This window comes from Notothenia rossii (genome assembly GCF_949606895.1).
Source record: "Notothenia rossii genome assembly, chromosome: 2".
In the NCBI taxonomy this organism is placed as follows: Eukaryota; Metazoa; Chordata; class Actinopteri; order Perciformes; family Nototheniidae; genus Notothenia; species Notothenia rossii.
Genome location: NC_136904.1, coordinates 15,428,674 through 15,452,794, shown reverse-complemented (window position 1 = coordinate 15,452,794; position 24,121 = coordinate 15,428,674). Strand labels below are relative to the sequence as shown.

Sequence of the window (24,121 nt, the reverse complement as noted above, 5' to 3'; positions counted from 1 at the left end):
CTCAGCAGCCCTGTCCCCCCATAAGTGTTATATTTTCACAGCTCAGTATCAGCAAATATTGTGTCGTTAGTATTGGACTACAAGATAGATGCAAGCCTGTACAGGTAGAAGGAGTTATTTAAAGCATAAATGAGTCGGTGGGGTTCTGGAGGTGTGGTTACAGCAATTGTGCTTGGTTGGCGTGGCCTGGGCCTGGTGGTGGGGCTCAATGTGATATATTTTCATGGGGCCCAAAATCCCTGGCGTGTATGGCCAGAGGACAGGACCTATAACACATTTACTACCCAATAGCATTGTGAGGCTGAACAAAAGGACCTTTTGTATATGTAAATGTAGTCTTTTAAAAAAAAAAAACATTTACTGACTTTTTTAGGATAGCTTAAATTAATGTTGTAAAATTACAACCGGGGGCCTTACAGGGTTAAGGGATATTGTTTATTGTTATTTACTTTAAGATGTTTATTCTTAACCTATCATTTAATTAAAAAACTCTGTGTGTTGTAGGTGCCTTAAATAAACCCTTATTTTCTAGTGAGATGTATTTTTATATTCATATAATAGCGATTTCAATGCCACCCCAAAATGATCACTGGTTCCATCCTGGCCACCCCACTGAAAATGTCCTGGCTCCGCCACTGGATGGGAGACACATATATGGATTCAGAATTTCAATAGCTTACCATTAAATGACGGATAATACCTTTCTGTCTGTGATGTTTTACAAATCAGATATTAATGTGTAAAAGTAAAACATGTCAAATAATATACAATATCCTGTAAAATTAATTGAATAAAACTACACATCTTCAGATGTTATACATACATAAGTGTCCTACACTATAAGTATAATTTGTTGTGTTAACACTTTAAACTTGACAGTTTTTTAACCCGCTCTACCTAGTGGTTAAAGCACGTTATTGAATTGTTTTTGTTGAATATGTTATATTTGATGAAAAAAATATTAAGAGTACATACAAAATAGGGGGAAAGTAGAAGGTCAATGATAGAAATATAGAATATAAAATATCGAGAAGATACTGGAAGTGATCTCTACAATAAAACTGTTTAGTGCCGGATGTACAAAGATGTGAATAGGAGGATGTGCAAAATAGAAAAATGAATTAACCTTTATTTAAACATCAAAGAATGCTTTAGGTTAAGGTCTTCTTTTAAATAAGGAAAAAGCTTTGGGGGTATCGACAGATAAATATTAAGCCTGACAAAGTACTTACTATGTTGAAGCACTTATTTTATACTGATATTATACATATTAATTATACTCTAATAATGTATGTAGATAGTATAAAAAATGTGCAGAATATGACAGTTTAATGGTGGAGGTATACACATATTGATAGATGTCTTGTAATGAATACTGCTGAAGAACCTGCGACACAAGTGTTTCATCATTGCATAGCTACACCGTAGCTGTGTATATGATATCTCAATAAACCTTAGAAAATCTTGAAATCTTGAGAGGGATGTGCAAAATAGCATTTATATACAGTCTTTAATAAACTATTAGTAGAGAAAAACGAGTAATGAATATGCTTTATAGGGATCTGCAGATAAATGTGTAGTCTTCTCAAGCACCAACTCTCAAATATCTCTCCTGATTGTTGGCACTTGACAATCACCTTCCCTGAATTTTACTCAGGTTTAACTAAAGTCTGATTTAAGGGTTGTTTATATTTCACATCATTAATCAGAATCTGCAAAGTAACTAAAATAAATGTAGTGGAGTACAAATACAGGTTAACCTCTGAATTGTAGTGGAGTAGAATTACAAAGTAACAATGAGCTATCATGTGGGTATATATTAATGCTGCCCATTATGGGCACAAGCAATTTTCACCCATTTATTAATTATATGTTTTTGATTGTATAACACCAATGTGTTTCTTATCCCCTAAACCTCCAGGGGTGTAAACAGTTTAATACTGGTAACTTCTAATTGTGGGAAAAACGAAAACCTCTTTTAAAACGACAATTCCCAGTAGAGACGTGCCATGGAACAAGTTGCGGAAACAATAGCCAGCATGTATAGTTCTGGGGGGGGGGGGGGGCTGGACCCGTTCGAGTCCAGTTTTGGATAGTCTGCCGTGGTTGCATTCCATTTCAAAGTGCTGTTTGACGCTCTGGGTAATCTTGGCACACTGCCACTTCAACATCCAATCACAGAGCTTGAAGGCGAGGTAATCACGGAAACGATAGCTGAGGATTATGGGTAGTGTCTCTTCGGCCATAAACTCCGAAAAAACTATTTGTTTCTACAACTCGAAGGGGGAAAACACAAAAGCATTGTACACAATTTAAACCAATCAATGTTGTGTAATTAACAAGGATAAACTGATGTTTTTAGCTGATGAGTACTGCAGATTACTATGCAAACTTCGAGACCGGAAATACTGTTTTCACCCCAACGCAATTCTGTTGATAGTTATTTCATATCGCATTAACACCATATCCCAACGTGCATTGCGGCTAAAACATCCAATCACCGAGCTTCAACCATAGCTTTATAGCTTTATTTTCAAATTCAGTTCCTGACGGACGGCAAAAAAGCCCGATATTATAGAATTAAACAAATAAATAAAAACAAGGATAATTGTGTGTTATTGTTGAGTAAATAACAATGTGTTATTTAGAAAATAATAACAAATTAGAAGGAAAAAAAGTACAGATTTCCGTATTCTGAGGCTCTGAGCCCCATTTCTTTTCCTCACGGATGGTAAAAAAAGTCTGACATTATACAATTTAAAATAAAAAACAATAATCGTGGCTTGATATTGAGTAAGAAAATGTTTTTATGAACCACACAGCTTCTGGTCTTCCAAGACCCGACCGGACAAAAAGACGTGGTGCAGGCACGAAACACACTACCAAAAGAAATAAATTGCAAATTTTGTTGGTGAACACGAATCAATAGATTAAATGCCATGAGTATAACACGAAATGTCGTGAGACTGGGTTGCGTCACCGTATACAGTCGCAGCTGTGTGTGCAGGAGGCCCATAGAGTAAAGTTGTTATATATAATGCATATAATGGCACTGGTCTAGCGGTAAACACTTAAGAAAGAACATGTCAAGCTATGTGCTGTATCAGAAACAATGCACGGCGTGTTTTGGGAGTAATGTGCTCTGTGTTTACATTACATTATTTAAAGCAGAATCAGCCTTTTTGGAACAGGGCTAATAGAGGGGTATGAGCAGTATATGAGGCACAGACATGTTTTGTATAGGTATGGCCCTACAATATATATTTCAAATATAGCATAATATGTCCACTTTAAATGAAATAAAACCAATAATAACTCTTTAACTAACCCTTATTCAGTCAAGGTTCTTTTCTGTCAATTCGAATAACATAAAGGGAGACAGGTTATTGTTTACATTTAATATAAAAGCATGTCCAGATCATCAAGCCTATATAAATAATTCCTACAACATGTTTGTTGCAAAAATGTAAAGACAAGGCTTTGTTTCTATTTAAAATTATTCATAAAAAATATCTTATTTATTGGAATATTGCTAACATATTCAAGATTAAAATCGATACAATCATGTCGAATATACATGATTGTATCGATGGGCCAGTTATGTATAATAATGAAGAGTTTACATTCTTAATCTGCTTTATAAAGTAGCAGCTGCATAAGTATGCTGAAAAGTGGACAGCTACATCTCCTAACCTATACTGTAAGTAATACTACATGCTACTTTAGCCATTTAGCTAGAAAGAAGCGCAGGGCTGCTGTGCAGTGGAGTTTTCTAACCCTGAGACATCGCAGTGAGACCGGTGCGCATCCACGCCGGGCTGCTGTGGAGATATCGCGGTGAGACCTGGAGCGCCTCCACGCCGGATATATCTGGCTTTGGGATCTGAAGGATTCACCGGAGAGGCCTGCTGTCTTTCTTCAGGCCCTGCATCTCCGGTCCTCTCACCTCCAGTGCCCCGGGCTCGGTGAGTGACGCCGCTTCACTTCATAACGGCAAGGGAATATCGTGGATGCTGGCCTGGGGAAATGGCCACTATCGTGGCTCTGCTGTGCCTTTTGACTGTCTTGGACGGTGAGAAGATTTCTAATCATCCTGAGAAGTCTACTGGATTCATGTCTGTTCTGCCGTCCGTGGTGAGCATCCCCTGCAAAGGATCGGGAGTGCTACACAAACAATTACCGGTTACCTTGTCACAGGCAATCAGTTCGACAAAAATATGTTTGTCTTTTTTGTTTGCCTGCGATGATGGTTCTTCAGGACTGCTTCTTAAGCTCTAATCACACTCTCGCAGACTTTCCGGTGATTCTAAAGTAGATGACAATGTATGTGTGTCGTTTAAGAGGATAGGATGTCTGGTTTTGTTGTTGTTATTACTGTCAGGAAATGTACAACCTAACCCTGGTCCGCCCAGTAGTAGTAGTCAGATCGCTACTCCTGCTGATTTTAAAGCTAGGTCTGGGTTGGGTTTCATCCACTTGAATGTACGCAGTCTGTTAGGTAAACTAGATTTTGTCCGCATTTGGGCGAGCTCGACTGACGCTGACGTCATTGTTTTATCAGAAACATGGCTAAATAAATCCATTTTGGCCTCTGACATTGCTTTAAATGGTTATAATGTGTATCGTTCCGACCGGCCTAATAAAGGTGGTGGCGTTGCCATTTATGTTAAGAATAAGTTCAGTGTATCCACATTAGTTTCCAAATCTATCAGTAAGCAATTCAAATTTTTAGCCTTAAATATAGAAGTGGCAAAGGGTCAACAGGTCATGGTGGTGGGCTGTTACAGACCCCCCTCCTCAGCTGTCAAGGACTCCTTGTCTTCGCTAGCAAATCTTTTATCGCAACTAGACTACAAGGAAATAGTGCTACTTGGAGATTTTAACTGAGACTGGTTAACTGCAGTGTGAGAGGATTTTAAAACCTTTGTATCTCTTTGAATGTTACTCAGATTGTTGACAGTCCTACTTGCCCTAACATTAAGTCCCCTAATTAATCTTCCCTAATTTATCTCAATCTAACTAATGTTCCCCACAAATCTGTGGGAGTATTTTCGAATGATGTGAATGACCACTGTGCTGTAACCACAATTAGGGACACAAAGGTTCAAAAGGTTAAACCTCGTAGTATTATTATTAAGAGAGACAAAAAACATTTTGTGGAGCAGGGTTTTGTACATGATCTGTTTGGCTTTGGTTGGGGAAAAATCGATCTGTGTGCTGATGTAGAAACTGCATGGTCTTATTTTTATCTTGGTTTTATGGAGATCATTGATAGACATTTACCCCTGCGTACATTTAGAGTAAACGGACGTGACAATCCTTGGTTTTCTGCTGAACTGTCTAGTCTCCTGCATGAGAGAAACAAAGCCTGGGCAAAGGCTAGGCAATCAGGCTCAGAGGTAGAATGGCTGCGTTTTATGCAGCTAAGGAATAGCTTCACTTCACATGTCAAAAGTGCTAAGTCGAAGTACTATTTGTCAGTTACCACAGAAAACCTAAATAATCCTAGGAAATTTTGGAAAGCCATAAAATCGATATCCACCGGTGATATCCGTAATGAGCTACCTCCGTGCCTTACCACAGCATCTGGCACTATATCGGACAGGGCCACTGTGCTAAATTGCTTTAATGAGCATTTTGTGTCCTGTGGCTCTCTATTTGATTCCGTCACTAACTCTGCTGCTGTGAACACCCCAATCCGTGACTCTGAACAATGTGGTCTGAAAAGCCCTTTCAGTTTTACTCCTTTTACTGTTAATGTTGTTCATGAAGCATTATCTAAGTTAGATCCTAAGAAACCGGCTGGCCCGGACAACGTAGAACCTTTCTTTTTAAAGATAGCTGCAGATTTTATTGCTCCACCTCTCACTACTCTTTTTAACCTCTCCCTCAGCACAAATGCAATTACAAAAGTATGGAAGTCAGCTTATGTCTTGCCTTTGCTAAAAGGTGGGGAAGCAACTATTTAAAATAACTATAGGTCAATCTCTGAAATTATCAGTTCTGGCGAAGGTGCTCGAAAGCCTAGTGAGTGAACAAGTAAAGGAGTTTTTATGTAAAAATGATATCCTGTCTAAAGATCAGTCAGGTTTCAGAAAGCAACATAGCACCATCACTGCCACAATGAAAGTGGTGAATGACATTACGAGTATTTTAGATAATAAGCAGAGTTGTGCAGCTCTATTTATTGACCTTTCCAAAGCGTTTGACACCGTCGATCATCGCATTTTGAAGCAGAGGCTACTCAATATTGGCATATCCAGTCATGCAGTGGGGTGGTTTGTGAACTACCTCTCTGAAAGGTCCCAATGTGTTCACTTTGATGGGCTGTCGTCTGAGTGGTTGAACACTGCTAATGGTGTTCCTCAAGGTTCTGTTTTAGGTCCACTTTTATTCTCTATATCAACAGTATAGGTGAAAATGTGGATGAAGCTACTTTACATTTTTAGGCGGATGATACCGTGATGTACTATGCAGGTCCCTCCATTTAGGAGGCTGTTGGTAAATTACAGGCTGTTTTTAACATTATTCAGACTCAGCTCTCTGAGCTTAAGCTTCTTTTAAATGTTGATAAAACCAAGGTAATGCTCTTTTCTAAAGCTAAAAAGACTACAAGCACTGCTTTGGATATTGTTACTATGCAAGGACAAGTACTCAAAGTGGTTACCTGTTATAAATACCTAGGTATCTGGCTTGATGATTGTCCTACTTTTAAACTTCAGGTCATTAATCTGCTTAAAAAGCTGAGGGTTAGACTAGGCTTCTTTTTTAGAAACAAGTCCTGTTTCTCATTTGAAACTAGGAAAAGGCTAGTCACTGTGACCTTTTTACCTGTGCTGGACTATGGTGATTTGATCTATATGAATGCACCTGCCCATTGCCTGGAAAAGTTAGATGCCGCCTATCACAGTGCTCTGAGATTTGTTACTAACTGTAAAGCACTTACTCATCACTGTACCCTGTATGCCAAGGCAGGTCTGCCTTCACTAACTGTACGGAGGCTCAGTCATTGGTACATGTTCATTTACAAAGCCATGTTGGGTAAACTACCTTTTTATTTCTGCTCTCTGATCTCTCGACGAATTGAAAGTACTTATTGCCTGAGATCTCATGATGTTGTTTCATTAAATGTGCCAAGTGCTAGGACTCTCTTAGGGAAGAAAGCTTTTAGTTGTGCAGCTCCACTAAATTGGAACAGTCTGCAAACATGTTTAAAACTGAGCACTTTGGTTCCCCTGCATCATTCTAAAACTCGGCTGGGTGACATGCTGTTTGATACTCATGGTACCTGTCACTTTAAATAGAGTTTGTAAACTGTACCCTGTACATTATGTTGTATGTCATCCTTAATGTTGTTCTGTTGTTTTTATGTTACATGTGTAACTAATGTCCTGCAGGTCACCCTTGAAAAAGAGATCTTTTGATCTCAAGGGGTTTTCACCTGGTTAAATAAAGGCTACAAATGATATATATAAAAGACTTGGCTAAATATTCCCCAAAAATACTTTATTTAAAGAAACACCAAGGCCAAAAAACTTTATATTTCACAGATGTCCCTTTCCTATGACAGCTGGATGTGCAGTTGTAGGTACAATGTTAGATAACATCAGTGAAAATGTTATTTTTGGTTAAGAGGATTGGGAAACTTTAACAATGGAGACGATTCAAATGTTTACCTCATATAACTGTGGTGGACAAACAGCACCGTGATACGGTCTCTAAAATGATCATCAGGAGAAATACACTCCTCTTTTTGAAGCTTTGAACAAAAACGGTCAATTATAACCTTTAGGTTTGTTATCAGGGTTTATTGCAGCACTGTTGCACTATTTAACAGACTTGGATTCAGTTTCCTCTAATAATGTGAGGGCATTACGTTTCAAATGGCTTTGTAACCAAGAAGACTCGAGACAGAACATCAGAAAATAAGTGTGAATTGTTCTCACTGCTGATCTGATCTGATGGAATCAGCCTAAGTCAAGTTGAATAATATAAATAAAATGTATTGATCAGTATCAAATTGGTAAACAGGTGATTGGGATAGAATGTGTGTGTTGTTTGTGGTTTATCATATTCATGCTAGAGAAAGCCATTAGCGGAAAAACGCCATGTATGCCTCTGGCAGATTCAAATGGCGCTACAAAACATGATCTAAGGTTTGTGGCACACAGTTTTCAATGATCACATTTCTGACCAAAATACTAAATCCAGATGCAGAAAATGAAAAATGTATGCAACATATTTCAGAGACTTAGACCCTGATGATCCATGTTTAATAAGATTTATGGAAACTGTAAATCCTCTAACGCATAAATCCACTGTGCACTGCCTTTTGCCTGAGGTGTTGTGGAAATAAGGAAAGGTTTTTGCAGTAACCTACAGTATATAAATCTTCTCAAAGATTTGAGGCGCACAAATAAAACTATTGATGTTATAGATGAGTGCTAGCTTGTGTACAAGTTCTTCTATCCTCTATCCTGGACCTGCATTTTTCTCACAGTTATTAAAACCTTTGAAGCTCTGTGAGAAATAGGCTAAATGAGGAAGAGGTTGGATAGTTCAGCTTTTTCTGTCAGCGGTGTGGCCTTCCCCCAGAATATAAATATTCATCACTGTATCCATAGACAGAGGAAACTCATTATAATGTCACAGAGACATGGAAGGTCTACTGGCATTAATGCATCTTTGAGTTGATTTTTCAGTCTCAGAACGGCTCCACCACCACCAGCCTGCTGCACTACACTGGATGAGGTCTAGAGTGGTTTCCAAGCAGATCACACAAACAGATAAACAAACACACACCCTCCATCTATTTCCTTTTCAATTTCAGTTTTAACAGCTCAATCACGACAGTAGCAATCCCCCTTCCCTGTTTACAACGTGAGTAGGCTTACCCAATGTGTGGTTGTGTTGGCATGGAAACAAGAATGGCGTTGTGATGTGTATATTGAATTTTTCACCCATGTTCCCACAGTGAGGGAAGCCTGACATCGTCCCCTCCCCCCACCTCTTACACCAGAGAGCAGGGGGGCAGATTCCTACCTGATCTCAGCCCGCATGTACATTAAACGCATGGCACCCCCACCTCTATGTGTCTTTAAACGGCGAGTACCTCCCCCTCTCTCTTTAAAGTGACTAAAGATCAATTCTCCCTCATTTAGGTCAAGAAGTGAATTAATTTAAAAAAGTATAGTGTTCCATTGCGTTTGCTGTATGAATCATTATTATTAAGAATGATCTGAAATGGGGCATTCTGCAAAGAGAATAATTTTACTTTGGTCAGATTTATTAATTGTATACTTCAATTGCAAATGTGTTTACCTCAGTAAAATTGTGAATGCGGGAATTGTTTGGATTATATTTGTTATGTCTGTTATCAAAGTTGAGCAAACATGATTTGGGACAGGGCAGTTGGCTACTTGTGCTAAAATCTGATTATTATATATAATTATAAATATCCTGGGTATATTACATTGTTTTTTTGATGGTAGAGGGGGATTAAACATGTAAAACCAAGCTTTTACAAATAAGCATTAGCACTTTTAAATGCTAGGAATGACCCGCAGACTTTGTAATTGAACGTGTCTTCCATTTTTCCCACTGCCCCCTTGTGGCTAATCCATCCATGGAGAGATGTTCAGGGAGGAGTTATGGGATATGTCAGCTGGTACTACATGACTTGGAACCAGCAGCCTCAGGACTGACCCGTTTCTTATGAAAGACAAGAGTTTTTAGTTAGTTATTGCCATCTAGTGGCAGCAGAAGTGTAAACCATCACACATTTATCCTCCAAAATAAAAAGACAGATCCAGGTGACAAGTTGTCACATTTACTTTTATTGTAAAGATGATATTATTCCAAAATATTAATATGTTAGAGGAACAGAGATAAAGAAAAGGAGGAGAATACATCTAGAAAACATCTACGCAAGACTTTGGTAAGAATCTTGGGACACATTCTTATCAAAATATTCCACAGCAAAAAAATAACAAATCTTCTAACAATGCTCAAAATCATATACATCTCAACCGTGGTGCGTATACATGTACAACAATGTAGCTTGGTAAAAAGCCAACTGGGCATTTTGTGTCCTAGAAACAACTGAACATTGGCTGCGTATAAAACACTGGAATGGCTGGGCACCTGTGCTTTAAAGTTTTAAACTCTGGAATATACTGTAGGCTACTACTTAAGGGATCCACAAGATATAACAGTCCTTTATCTTATTATTAAATCAATTTATATTTCATAATTATATTTTTCAAGACACATTGTACCACAACAAGTTTACAGTAATCTTGCAAAAGAGTCTTATGTGTATAAGAGCTAGTTTAAAAGCACAGAAAATTCACTCTAGTTTAAATCAAGAGTTTTCCAGCGAGATGTTTAAGTTGAACTTCTTTTGATGTCCCCACCTGGGCTCTGGATTTAATCGAGACAGATTCAAGCATGTGCCGTTCCAGCCCTAACAGAGTGCATTGGATCCTTGTGCAACAGTGTGCCATGCCCTGTCCTGTTTCCAGCCCCACTGTCCTCCCCCCTCCCTCCCTCCCTCCCTTACACATCACCCCTGATCCCCCTCTCCTCCCTAGCAGGGGTGCACATTACAGGCCCTGATCTCCTTCCTGTCCTTGCAGCTGGACAGCTGGGCAGTCTTAAACCTCTGCTTTACTGTCATGAGTCGTTCTTGAATACCTCCACCACACATCTTGGTACAATCTGTCCATGTTGACCACGGCCTCATTTTACACCCTGAAGAGATAAAGAGACAAACCATCAGAGAAATGCACATCTCAGATTTCTTTTTCAATTCCACAATATCTTAAATATACATTTCAGGGATAATTCAAATTCACAACATTGTGTAGTTTGAGAAACCCTAAACTTGAGTTGCTGATATAACACTGAAACAAAACAGGCTTTACATTAACTCATAAATAATACATATACAAGAGAGAGGGGCTTGAATTTATTAAAATATTATTATTTTGTTATTGCCAACAGAAATAATATTTTTACGACAAACTATGCTATGAGTTTTTCATAGCCTTTTTTATGAAAAACTATACCAAGATTTATTTTATATTTTTAAGACATACTGTAGTACAATCCTTTTTTATAAAACCATTATGAGCTTTCTTACATTTAATAGCATACTATACTTTGACTTTTTCTTATGGCATTTTACTGCAAAGGAAAACAATAGATGTTGTGTTTAAGCAAATTGAAGTGATAAGTAAAGTACATCTTATTTGATATCCTTGCACAAAATATATCAATTCAAATGAAAGGGCCTCGATCTTCGCCCCTCAAATGAACAAACGTTCATTGACCATATGTATTATCTGTGTGGCGTTGTACTGTTTAATGTAACGAGGGTGAATACCAACCCGGGTGCTCGGTGGAGACCTCAGCTTTGCCCTGTTTGCTCCTCCTCTTTTCGCGCTGCTCCTTGCGGCGTTTCTTCTCGTCACTGTTGGCCTGTCCTCGAGTGCACTTCCTGATCTTGCACTTCTTCCTCTGGATGGTTTCAGCACACGCGTCTCCTCCAAACTGAGGCTCCATACTCAGCATGCGGGTACGGATCGTATGACCCTTACCACAGGACTTATTGCACTCCGACCACTCAGTCCACTCTGACATCACACAGTCTATGGCTGAGGAGACACAAGTGAACAAAAGTGATGTGGTTTAAAGGAGGTTGTAGAGGGGTAACTGACTTTGAAGGATGACAGTTAGGGGCTGATTCAATGTTATGTGTACTGTAAGTCATGGATAATTTATGAATCCACGTCCAGGGAATACAGTGACACCACAGAAAGTACTTTTCTAGTTTTCCAAGAGCGTTTGATTTATTTTCACATGGCTTCTAACGTAATAAGCACTGACATGAAAAATACAAAAAGACTGTATATATTTCTGGCTGTCTGACTGAAAACAACAACCAGTTCCTTTTTATATTTTGGGAGACACAGAGAAAAAATATGTTTCTGTTCTTGGCAAGTTTATGGTTTGGCTGGTTAGAAAATAGCTTCTCATGCTTCTAGTATCATTTTTTCAATATAGCAGGATAAAGATGCCAACACAGCTCAACATAGAATACAGGAAAAAAAGAGACAGTAAAAGAATAATTAATACTTTTACTTTTCGTACTTCAAGTATATTCTGATGCCAATTTGTTTGTACTTTTACTTGAGTAACATTTTGAATGCAGGACTTTTATTTTTAACAGAGTACTCCTACACTCTGGTTCTTCTACTTTCACTTAAGTACAGGATCTGAGTACTTATCCCACCTCTGATAAGTACATCTTGACCAGTGCCCATGTTTGTAAATAAATATAAAATGGATAAACATTTTTGATACAGATTTAATAAAACTGTCAAGCTTTGTTATTTTTTCTAAGTAACACATTTGAATTCACATCACTTAGATGTCGCTTTCATTGACCTTCAAAACCTACACTTATTTAAGTTATCTTAAAATCCCGTACTAATGTTCGACCTTTAATGTAAAGCTTTTCATTTCGATCGAGTCATGTGATGCACTTGACAGGCGTTTCAGTTTAAGCTTAAATATGAATACAGCTCATGAACTCATGTACTCATTTCCACCAGCTAGCACCAACAGATGTACATTTAGAAAAAGGTTGACATTCTTTCTCTGCACGTATTCAGCCAGAAGTGAAAAGTGTATGTGTCTGCATCAAGGCACCAGGCTGCTAACAGAGACGGAATTACCATACATTTACATAAATTATACATGTATAGTATGTGGGCGTATCGATAAAAAATACTTACGGCACTCTGGCAGCATGCACTTCTCCACCTGCTCTAAATCTTCTGTGCACTCTCCCAGCTCCACGGGAGACTTGAGCGTGCGCTGTCGTGTCCTCGCACCCTTCCCACACGACACACTGCAGTCACTCCAGTCAGACCACGGAGTCAGCATGCAGGGGATTGTATCTAAGCAGGAGTCACTCAGTTACACATATTGTACATCCATATATCAGATGCATTTTTGTAGATCACATGAAGTATTTGAACTCTAATTATGTTTAAAATGACTTTTTTTAATTAAACAATCATGAGCATTAGCATCAAAAACAAACCATGTAATTTAATCAGGAAGTGACAAGGGGGAAAAAAAGCCAATTCAACACGTTTGCTGTTTGAATTCAGTCTTTACGAGTTGAATCTGAATGTAAATCATCTATTGTTACACTTTAGTGAATTGCTACAAGAAAACGAAAGGTCCTTTTGTCTTATTATTGCTCCTTATATTGGATCTGTTATGTTTGTGCCTGGCTCGTACATGGTGCGAAAGTGTGAGAGGTGTCAGGATATTTGTGGTCCTGAAAACGCTGCTACTCACGACATTCTGGCATCATGCACTTTTCAACTTCTAGCACCTCTGCCCCACAAATGGAGCCATCTGCAGGAGGCGTCTTCACCATGCGCTCTCTCCTCCTCATGCCAAGACCACAAGTGGCACTGCAGATATCCCACTCCCCCCACTCAGTAACCAGACAACTGCTGGGAGCTGAGGCCAAGAGGGAGAGAAAAGGTACAGTAAACCTGCAGTTGTACTTGCATTAGATATATAGTATAAACACTTAGCAGTTGCAAAGGAAAGCAAAAGGAAAGGAAACTCTTACAGCATTCCTCATTGACCACGCAGTTCTCGGCCTCCTCTGTGGGCAGGGAGCAGCCTGAGCCATCTTCAGGGACCTGCTTCACAAAACGCTCCCTGGAACGTGTGCCCATGCCGCAGGACAAACTACAGGGAGACCAGGTGACCCACTCCGACAACAGACAGGTGGCGGACTCTACCGAGACAAATGACAAAGAGGAAGATGTCAGCAACTTTAAAGTGGACCTATCGTGCTATATTTGAATAATATAGTGTAGGACCATACCTATATAAGGCATATTTATACTTTTTATTTTTCAAAATACCAAACAGATCATGTATTTTAGCCATTCCTCATTTCTCTCAATTTAACACTGTCTTTGCATGGGCTGATTCTGTGAGAACAGCACCATCTACAGGCCTGGCATATGTACTACAGCGTCTCCAGCGCTTTCGAACGGCAATGTCCGTGGCTGTCTCCTCCTGATTGGTGGAGTTGGCCCAATAGCCGTAGCGCCACTTCTGTGACGTCAGAGAAGTGTTCAAATCTGGATCAGTCTGTATCAGATCCGTTGCGGCCCCTTTTTAAGAGATCTGGGTATGGAGGAAAATAGAGAGGGTTGTGTTTTCTGACACTTGGTGAGTTCCCTGGAACACCGGGGACACATATTCATGTATAACAGACGTACAAAAGTGCATTTTGCATTTTAGTTCCCCTTTAAGTCAGGTAAAGGATTGCTGTTTACAGTGTATGCATTCTTGCTATCAGCTCTAATAAATGACAGATTGTTGTAAATGGGTTTTTCTTGTTTCTTTGAATACATTATATAATCTTTATTTCCAAGTTTGAATGCCTGTTTCTTCACAGGTATAAAGAGGGACCTGATGTGATCAGTGTGGACACGAGGTGAATCTGTGAATGGTTATGAAGTGTATGAAACATGTACATCTGTATGAAACATGTACATCTGGAGGGGTTTCACCTCAAATTTCTGTCAGTACCGGATACAAAATTAAGCCGTAAATTGTGTTAATATTTGTTGGTGTTCAGCAAAAAAAATGTCATTTGGTTTCTTGTTCAGGTGGACCTGGTGAAAAAGTTAGTGTGTGCTTGGATCAGCTTGGTAACATGATAATAAAGATGCAGCACAACACACAGGAGAGGTTCATAGAATCTTATTTTCATGTTGAACTCTTATTTAAAGACATTAATTCTGGGCTTGGTGGACATGTTTTTCACATACGAAAGGGCCATCTCAAGTGAAAATGAAGTGCATGGGGACACCCGTCGCCAAGCGTACTGTGACTTTGTCGTCCTGGTTGAATTCATTAGCATTCAATTTCATTAATGTGGACATGCATAATGTCCTCTTTTGACTGCAGGAAATGTTCCAAATCCTCCTCTATGACGACCAGAAGATACATTGACCGTGTAACATCATCTTCATCGATTGTATTTCATCTAATTGAAACACTCAAGGTGTCCTGGCATAAAGAAAACCCACAATAAATAAAATCTGACTCAATATTAAGTTGAACTTTTAGAAAATGAATGTTTATTCCCAACCCTTATTTAAATATTATGGTTCAAACGTATAATGACACATAATAGAGAGATAAAGAGTAGCTCATGCATGCTTTCATTATAAATAGGCTCTGTTAATGCAAAACATTACTTCTAAATCCAACAAAACAAATGTTTGTACAAAGTGCTGTTGGCAGTTTTTCAAGACCAAAGAAAAGAGTTCACACTTTTTCTTATGGTCTTGCAATCCCAGTTAGTTGTAGGTTAAATCTGGTTAATAGTTTATTAGTTGAATGAAATATTCACCCAGTGTTTACAATGCTTAAATGCTCCCAGGTGAGTCCCTGATGGAACCATCAGATAGATCTCTGGGCTTTTCACTGTGGCAAACAAGGGGGGACGAAACAGACCTACAGTGAACCCCTGGGAACAGTCCCCCTTTATCTCCAGATAATCATGCTTTCTGTTGTTTATAAATGACTTTTGCTCGTTTAAAAGTCAATCCACATTACATTTTTAGTTGAAATATTGAAATCACTCAAAGTAAATCACTTTTCTGCTTTATTTGTATAAAAGGATATATCAATTCATTAGTAGTAATGTAAAACACAATACCACACTGTTGTTATCATGCTAAATGGGCTAAATTGTTTAATATATTTTCACTTTTAAGCAGTTTGTAATTTAGTTTAAAATGGAGCTAAACAAATAAAGTAATCTTAATATTTCTGCATAATCAGCATTCAAGGTTTAAAACATAGCACAAATAATTAACGTTGAAAAGCCCAATCTATCTGCCATTAAACTAGCATTAAGGAGTCCTTTCATTGATACAAACATCCAGCCTATTAGTCAACCTTAATGGGGAACAGAGCATCGTCTTCATCCTTTAATCATATATTTAAAATTAATAATACAAATCTTCCAAGATTGTAATACAAATGTTGGTCCAAACTAAAGGAAGCTTTCACTTAAAGGCAGTACATGGCAAAATATCAGGTCGTCATCAATTATATTTCACTAGACGTAGATTAGACCAAATGGATCAAAGACAGACAGACTGGCTGATCTCTGTGGACACCAAACTTTCTGCCTTTTGGGTAAAAAAAGATTAATAATTGAGATAGAGAATATAAAGATTTAACAGGAATTAAACTTTGAACACCCATTAGACATAATGTATTTTTCTCCAGACATCTTATGAAATATATTTATTGGCCTCATGGAATTTTACTTGCTATAAAATGTAAAAGCCTGCCATATAAACAAAGTGCTCTCCTCGCCTCTCCGTCTGCTCTCACTTTATTGCTGCAGTAGAATGGTACCTTGGGTATTATCAATGGCCTTATACAGAAACGTTTTTCAAAATGGCAACACTTCTCGTCGTGTCAAAACATTATTGTGAGCAATATTCTTAACATATCAATACAAATATAAAAGATAAGAGACTTCTTTGTTTTCCTCATGCTTTGGGTCTTAAACTCACCCTCATCGCTGCAGCCAGGCCCCATGCAGGGCTCAAAGTCCTGAGTGTGGGGGCAGGGCACACTGAGGTCCAACTGGGCCTTCAGCATCCTCTGCCTCATCCGCTTTCCCTTTTCACAAGTGGCCGAGCTGCAGGCGGACCATGGAGACCAGTTGGAGTAGATACACGTCTCCGGAGTGTCGTCTGCAAGGTAATGAAGGGAAAGCAGACAGTGTAATAGACTAACACAATGTAATGGAAACTGTGCCAGCTTTTATGTGTATGTCTAGTCAGTGATCTGTAACTAAGTTCATTAAAGGGATAGCAGAAGAAGGAAAGCTGAGTTCTCTTGCATGCAGACTCATGCCGGCAGTGCCTACATGTACCAGGATGCCTTGAATGCAAGCTGCTGATGCCCAATCAAACATGTTGTTGCAGAGTTGTGCCTATACTTATTTAGGTTAAAAAAAAAACAGCCTGAACCAAGAGGGCAACAACTCTTTATTATTTTAAACTGTGAAAGGCAGTGCAGTACAGCTTTCTAAATTCTAATTATATCTTTCACAATAAAAGACACCATTTTATTTACACAAGACGAGTAGAAATTCAAGCTGAAGTAGTTTGTAGTTCCTCCTTGAGTCAAACTACGTCACTATGACATCAAATGATGCTGCTGTTTACAGGCAGTACAACAGCTTTTCAGCAGTGAAAAAGCTGCTATAAAGCACTCTACCTGAATATTCACTATAGGAGGAGTAAACAAAAAGGTTACCATCACACTGATAGACATCCACATCAAATGGGCCAACCTTCTCTTTTAAATGCGCTTTTAATAATGTATAAGAGAGAGAAAGACAGAGAGAGGATACAGACCTTCCTCTTTCTCCTCCTGGGCAATATCTGCTACAATGTCGTCCACATTGTCTGGCACAACGTTGCACTGTTCTCCCTGCAGACACACAGACACACAGTTATGTGGGAACACACTCCAGCACTTAGTAGATGTTCTTTCTGTTTGCTCTTATTCTTTCTGTTTTTTAAAGCAGTCAGAAAGAGTGACAGCCAGCAAAGGTCAGCATAAGCTTACACAATTACTTCAATCATGGTATTCAAACAATACACAGGAAGCAGACAAATTGTATAACAAATGATGGTGAAAGACCATGCATTATGCAATTCTGAAAGTATAAACTGAGCGTGTGAGCTAGAGTTTGTAAGTAAATGATGATAAATGGGTTGTGGCAGAAGGATCATGAACTCCCCGCAGCTTCCTCTAGATGCCACTGAAGGACTGCTACCCTTTAATGCAGCCGGAGTTCCCAGGGAATGCATTTCACCACCCATTAATTTATAATTAGAAAAAGTTCATATTTCATTGAGTGAATTTTTAATACCTGCCATAAATGTTTTCATTAACTTTTTTCATTGCTTTGTGTCATTTTAATTGGCTGGAATAATCTTAAATCTGCATCCCAACACATTTGAGACATCATTTTTTATTTATTATTATTCATATTCCTTAAGAGTAATTAACACGGGTGGGGAATGGTCAGCATATTAAGATTCATAATCATTCATGTTAATTGAAAGAATATCACATTGGAATATCTGTAATAACCTTCCTTACTAGTGAGTTTGATATATACCCAGCGACACATTACATACTCTCTCTGACATTAGATAAATAAGATCTAACTCGGCTTGTGATTCATTTTTTCTTCAATTTCAATAAGCAGGGAACAAATTGTGTTGACAGTTGTTCAAATGATTTCTTTTCACCTTGTACTCCCACCCAGGGCACTAAAACACACAGGACTCAGATCCAGCACTAATCAATTGCTGTATTGATGGACAGACTTGAGGCCCCCGTCATACCTGCTGAGCTGTGATAAAGAAAAGGGAAAGGTGTCTCGCCCGCCTCTCTGCTTTTGAATAAATCCATATTTCATAACGATTGGAGATAATTAAGGATGCCAGTTCTATTTTTATGCGGATTGAATTTGGCTGTTTTATAAGTGTAGCAAAGAGTCAAGAGGGGTATGCGTGAACTAAGTTTATATGTGAAGAGGAGTAGAACTGAGATGGACATCCTGGAAGATCACCTCAAAATACAGCAGTAAAGCAAGAGTATCAGAACGTATGAAGAGAAAACTTGCAGAAAAAGTCAAAACACAACAGAATAATTAAATACTTTTTCTTGTTTCTACTGGATGTGATAAAAAAGGGCAAAGGACTACAACACAATTAAAGCCTTATTAGCATATTGTGGTGGTTATCAATTGTAAACACGCCTAATGTTTACCTTAATCTATTAACTATATTTGCTTTAAGAATTGACTGGTATGACCTTTCTGGCAATGCGGTCCACTATGACCCTGGCCACAGGTATGATGGCACCTCCTTCAGGGTCATAGAAGGGGCTCTGTGGGTGATCCAGACTGGTCAAGGGACGGATCTTATCCTTGGAATCAATGGGCTTGTTGGGAGACTGAAAAAGGACAAAAAAGACAGAAAAAGATACATTAAAAAAACACAAAGCCGGGGATCTTAGGGATTTCAAATAACACACTGTCAGTATGAGAATGAACACAAAGTCACTCAAAGTTACTCAAAGCGCAAAGGACAAGTCACAAAGGTATAGAGAAACTGTGTAGGAGAGATGAATTGTAAAAAGGGAGATGCTCTTATTAGTCAACAGTAAAGGTCTGCCAGCATGGGGTTGATGGAAGAACCACCGCCAGAGGCTGACGGCAGGCAGAAGCTCATCCTTCACCCCCCACTGAGGCCAGCAGAAGGAAAAAAAACAGGCAAGAGCAGTTGTGTTTGTGTTTGTGTTTGAGAGAGAGAGAGAGAGAGAGAGAGAGAGAGAGAGAGAGAGAGAGAGAGAGAGAGAGAGAGAGAGAGAGAGAGAGAGAGAGAGAGAGAGAGAGAGAGAGAGAGAGAGGGTAATGAGTGGCCACTAATTAAAAGATACAGTACAAGTAATGGGACGGAGAATGGATCTCATTACTCTGTTGCAGGCCTGTACCTTTAACAATTTTGTTACACAGACACAAAGTCCCTTCCCACTTCCAGAATAGCCTTTGTTCCTCCACTATCCTGCTGCAAAATGTATTTATGGAAAGAGGGTTTCTTTCATTGCTCTTACGAAGAAGCGTAATCATGCTTCTTGTGTGTTTTGTTGTCGCTCTCTGATTAATGGGTACTACAGTTTGAGAAAGTAGGGATTTGAACAAGGACAGCAGTCCCTTCATTTTCTCGGGAAATCATGTATTTGGACAAAAGGGGCATAAGAACGGATCCTTGAGATTCAGATTAAATTACACCACGGGTTACAGAGGAGACACATTTAATTGCTTTGATGCTAAAGAAAACATGATTATCCTCAGGCGCGTTCTTTGGTTTTTAGGGAGCATATGTTTGTGGATTTATGATAATATATTCAGGGGTAATGATATTTCAAAGTAAAGCATTGGTAAGAATCCCCAGAAGAAGTGGACATTTTGAACACTGCTGCAACTCCGACTGGTGACTATGCTATAAAAAATACCAATCCACCTAGTCAAACTACAGAAACGACTTCCTGTGGATTACAAAATCTAGTCCCTTTCAACTTACGGTATCTTCATTTTAAGGTCTCTTTTTTTTGCGATAGAAGCAAACCTCACAGCCTTGAAACCCCTGCTGTATACAATTTAAATACTGCACATTCAGTTTAAAGACTGTAGTTATATCTATGCATGTGTGGATCAGCATATGGCAAGCTCAAGCTATGTTTGCTATTTAAAAGTACCCGACTTTTTGATAGTTCCTTGCAGTCTGTAACAGAGGACATAGTCAGTCTAGTAGGCTCTAATGTGTGTGTGTGGTGTGTGTGTGTGTTTGTGAGAAAGAGAGAGAAACAGAGAAGGAAGAGAGTGAAACAAAGAAGAGTGAAATTATCCCTGAGGCCGGCCAAAACAAGGAAGCGAGCACAGTTCAGTGGGTTCATCTGTGAGAAGAGCCAAAGGTTTCTCACATGTCGTTATAGAGTTTGGTCAAACATGCGCACGCACAGCCTCATCTGTTAGTGCTGACTGGAAACACGGAGCACGCAGCAGGCAGCACCTCAGGGTGAGGGCGGGAGGGGAAGACACACAAAGCTGTTGAAGGAGAATTGGATGGGGGATGACACTTGAATTGTTGCAGACGGGCAGTGTGTGAGGAGGTGAGAGAGGGAATGATTGTGAATGTGGGCAGACAGGAAGAGGAAGAGGAAGAGGTTGGCGTGTTGACAAGGTCAAAACGTGAGTGTGAAGGGAAGACTTGAGAGTGAGGAAGAAGGTCATCCAGGGGGTAAAAGGTGGAGAGAGTAGCAGCCTGCAGACGGTTGTGATTGCTGTGAGACTGTGGGGTTGTAACCTGAGTTGAGTCATACATTCAGAGACACTGTTGTGACTGTTGTATGATGATCAAAGAGAACTCATTGCCCCCTAATTTGGAATTCAAGTAATAACGACTGGTACATTTTTAAATTGAATACATTTGAAAAGGATGTTTCACAAAAGAATTAAGGTATAACTTGGACTTGGAAATATGGAGAAAATAATGATCACAAAATTTCTGATTTAATACCCCAACATTGAAATTGCAAGAATATTGAAGGGGTTGACTCTGGGTGCTTTCACAAAATACTTACAATATGAAATGTTCGCTTAATAATCTTTAGTAATGTCTATATAATTGGCTAGGTGGGTAAAAGCTAAGTTCAGAAGATAACATGGCTTTACTGTTATGCAGCCTTAAATATCAGGAAAATATACTTGTAATCGTGTCATGTTAGAGGATATGTGGCCTCATACCCTGCCTTCTTCACCAAAAATACTGGAAATAAATAAAAGTAAATTTATTTTCCCCCCATGAAACAACTTAACACATTATATTTTCAAAAGATAGATCAGTCATTAATAAAAACACAAGCCAGTGTTTCCCATACATTGATTTATTTGTGGCGGGCCGCCACAATTAAATATCGTCCGCCACAAATGGATCTCATAAAAAAAAAAAATATATAATTATTTTATTTATTTTATTTTGTTGGTCTTATGGATAGTGAGGTCGGCTCATGATCGGAAGGTTGCGAGTTCAAATCCCGCCTGGAACACCACTACTAGTGTGCCCTTGAGTAAGGCAGCAGTTACTCCAGGGAGAATGTCCCTGTAATTGGTCATTGTAAATCGCTTTGGAATAAAGCGTCTGTAATATAATAACGAAGCATTTTTGTATTTACACTTCGGGGAACATTACATACTTCTTCTAATTCATATCAAATTGTTACAGTCTTTTTACTGACCTCATATGACACCCCGCTGTCAGTGCCAGCATCCCAGGGGATCATGTCCTGCACCACCCTTTGGACCCAGCCACACTCCTTGGTACACAAGTCCTCCGCAGACAGACCGACGTTCCAGTCTGGACTGGGCCCCAACATGGTCAGGAAGGACATGAGGTGACGGCTCCGGTCCACGGAGAACTCTGCTGAGGGGGCGGCCCGCCTGAGGGAGAGAGTGATAATGAAGTCTGTGTGATTCAACGCCGTTTATAAGTGTGAGTACGGGAGAGAAAGAGACGTCAGCTGCATCCCAAATGGCTCACAAAGATGTGTCCTACACAAGACCTGAGGCAAGGCTGCATCTGCTCCACCTTTAATGAGAAGTCCAGCCTGAAGAAAAGCAAACCTAATGATGCATTTGGTTGCGCCTAATAACCTAATGAACGCGTAAAGTCTAATATTTCCAATTGAGTCTCCAGCAAGTTGTGCGTAAATGGCCCACAAAGTGTAAAAACAGGGATAAAAGTTTCTGATATCCAAGTAAAGAAAGTTAATGGGAGGCTGTACGTAATTGAATTCAATAAAAAAGCCAGTGGGAAGGTTTATTAAATCGATCCACCGGTCTGGTACACACGAGTGAAATTTATATCAAGGTTTTTTGCCCTGATTCTGTTGATATTGGGTATGTGTGGTCGGATAACAAGGTCAACCTTAAAACCAGAGAGAAAGATCGAACTAATTGCATCCCCAAAAAAACAATTTTTTGCCAAGGATGCTCAGTCGGCTTTATATAATTCAAATATTTATATAAGAATAGTTTGAGGCATCATTCATAATGTTGATTTTCAAATCATTATTATAAATAACTCCCAGAAGCACTGCATCCCAAAGTCAGCTTTCTACCTTCTCCTCTCTCTTTTATTTTTTGTTGTAAAAATATAACATGCATATTTAAGTAAAGAATTATAACAACGTAGTCGTAAAATACATTCAGATTACACTTAAAATGTAAATCGCTCAAGGAAAGAACAATTGGTTATTATTTATGAAATCATCGATAGCACAAGCCACCTGGATAGGTTAATATGCTGAAATCATTGATACGATATCAAAGGTTTGGTCAGAGGTCTAATTTGAGGAATAAATGTACTGAAACACATTTGTAAGCATCAGTAGAGAATCCATGTATTTCAAGGTGTTAGAACTCAGAGTTACTCGCCCTGTTCAAAGATCACCATTGAAGAGGAAACATCAACTCTCCTTTAGAGACAGAGAGGTACTTACACTGCCTACAAATTACAGGGAATGAGGGGAAAAAATCGGTTGACATATTTTACACTCAAATTGCCAAAACAAATCAATCTCCTCAATGTCTTCATTCCAGGACAGGAGACAAACACAAAGCTTCTGCCTTCTGCCTTGCCCAATGATTAACCACTAAACCTAAATAAGAAATACCCCAGCCCAAACAACAATAATTAGGAGTGGCAAGGTTCTAGTTGTGAGAGACAAGTCACCAGTGACTACCTTTCACTTGTCACCCTACCCATATAAGTCCATCTGACTTTATTCAACTCACTCCTGCCCTTGTGCACTCTAATAATGGCCTCTGAGGATGTGAAATAGCCCTTGTCCCCATGGGAACACACGATTTACCTCAACTCTCCCGGGCCTCTGCTCAGTGACTGCTGCGAGAGGGAGGCTTATCTCAGACAGCTACCTGGGCTCTTCACAAATGTGGAGTTGATAGAAAGGTAGAGACAAAGTCTGGGAGAAAATGAGGAAAGCATTAATCACCCTAGGTAACCCGAGTGAAATGCTTTTGTTATTCAAATATGCTTCTATTAATAATGATGTGCAAATGTCGAGAGCTGTTGATATGAATGCATGCTGTTGCTACATGGGCATTTGATTGCCTCACTATGTATAGAACATAAATGATTGCTTACAGACCAGACAGAAATAAACACAGAGGCTCATTAACAGCTGTAGTGTTGTATTCAATGGCTCCTTATTTCACCCGGTTGCCCACCTTACTTTTTATAGCTGCCGATCAAATGGAAACCAAACAACAAAAAAACAGTTGTCTGGTTATTAGATAGATATGTGACAAGAGTGAGCGGTTGTTGGGGAACGACAAGGAGCACGCCGAGTGTCGTTTAGATACTGAAGCTGTCCTGGAAGGAAC

The 24,121-nt window shown here is 39.1% G+C and overlaps 1 protein-coding gene across 8 annotated transcripts in view; it reads right to left on the bottom strand.

The window, feature by feature from the left end:
- Window positions 1-10,570: 10,570 nt before the first annotated feature.
- spon1a (spondin 1a) overlaps window positions 10,571-24,121 on the bottom strand; it is a 102,284-nt gene continuing 88,733 nt past the window's right edge. For 7 of the 8 annotated variants that reach the window (XM_079663518.1, XM_079663521.1, XM_079663520.1 and 4 more), the window contains 9 exons: window positions 21,955-22,156; window positions 18,970-19,110; window positions 17,496-17,571; window positions 16,644-16,826; window positions 13,658-13,828; window positions 13,375-13,542; window positions 12,801-12,965; window positions 11,391-11,657; window positions 10,571-10,752 (listed from right to left, as the gene is read on the bottom strand). In XM_079663518.1, coding sequence (XP_079519644.1) covers window positions 10,589-10,752; window positions 11,391-11,657; window positions 12,801-12,965; window positions 13,375-13,542; window positions 13,658-13,828; window positions 16,644-16,826; window positions 17,496-17,571; window positions 18,970-19,110; window positions 21,955-22,156 — 1,537 coding nt within the window. In that variant the 3' untranslated portion in view covers window positions 10,571-10,588. The remainder of the gene's footprint in view (window positions 10,753-11,390; window positions 11,658-12,800; window positions 12,966-13,374; window positions 13,543-13,657; window positions 13,829-16,643; window positions 16,827-17,495; window positions 17,572-18,969; window positions 19,111-21,954; window positions 22,157-24,121) is intronic. The other variant, XM_079663519.1, reaches the window with a different exon arrangement.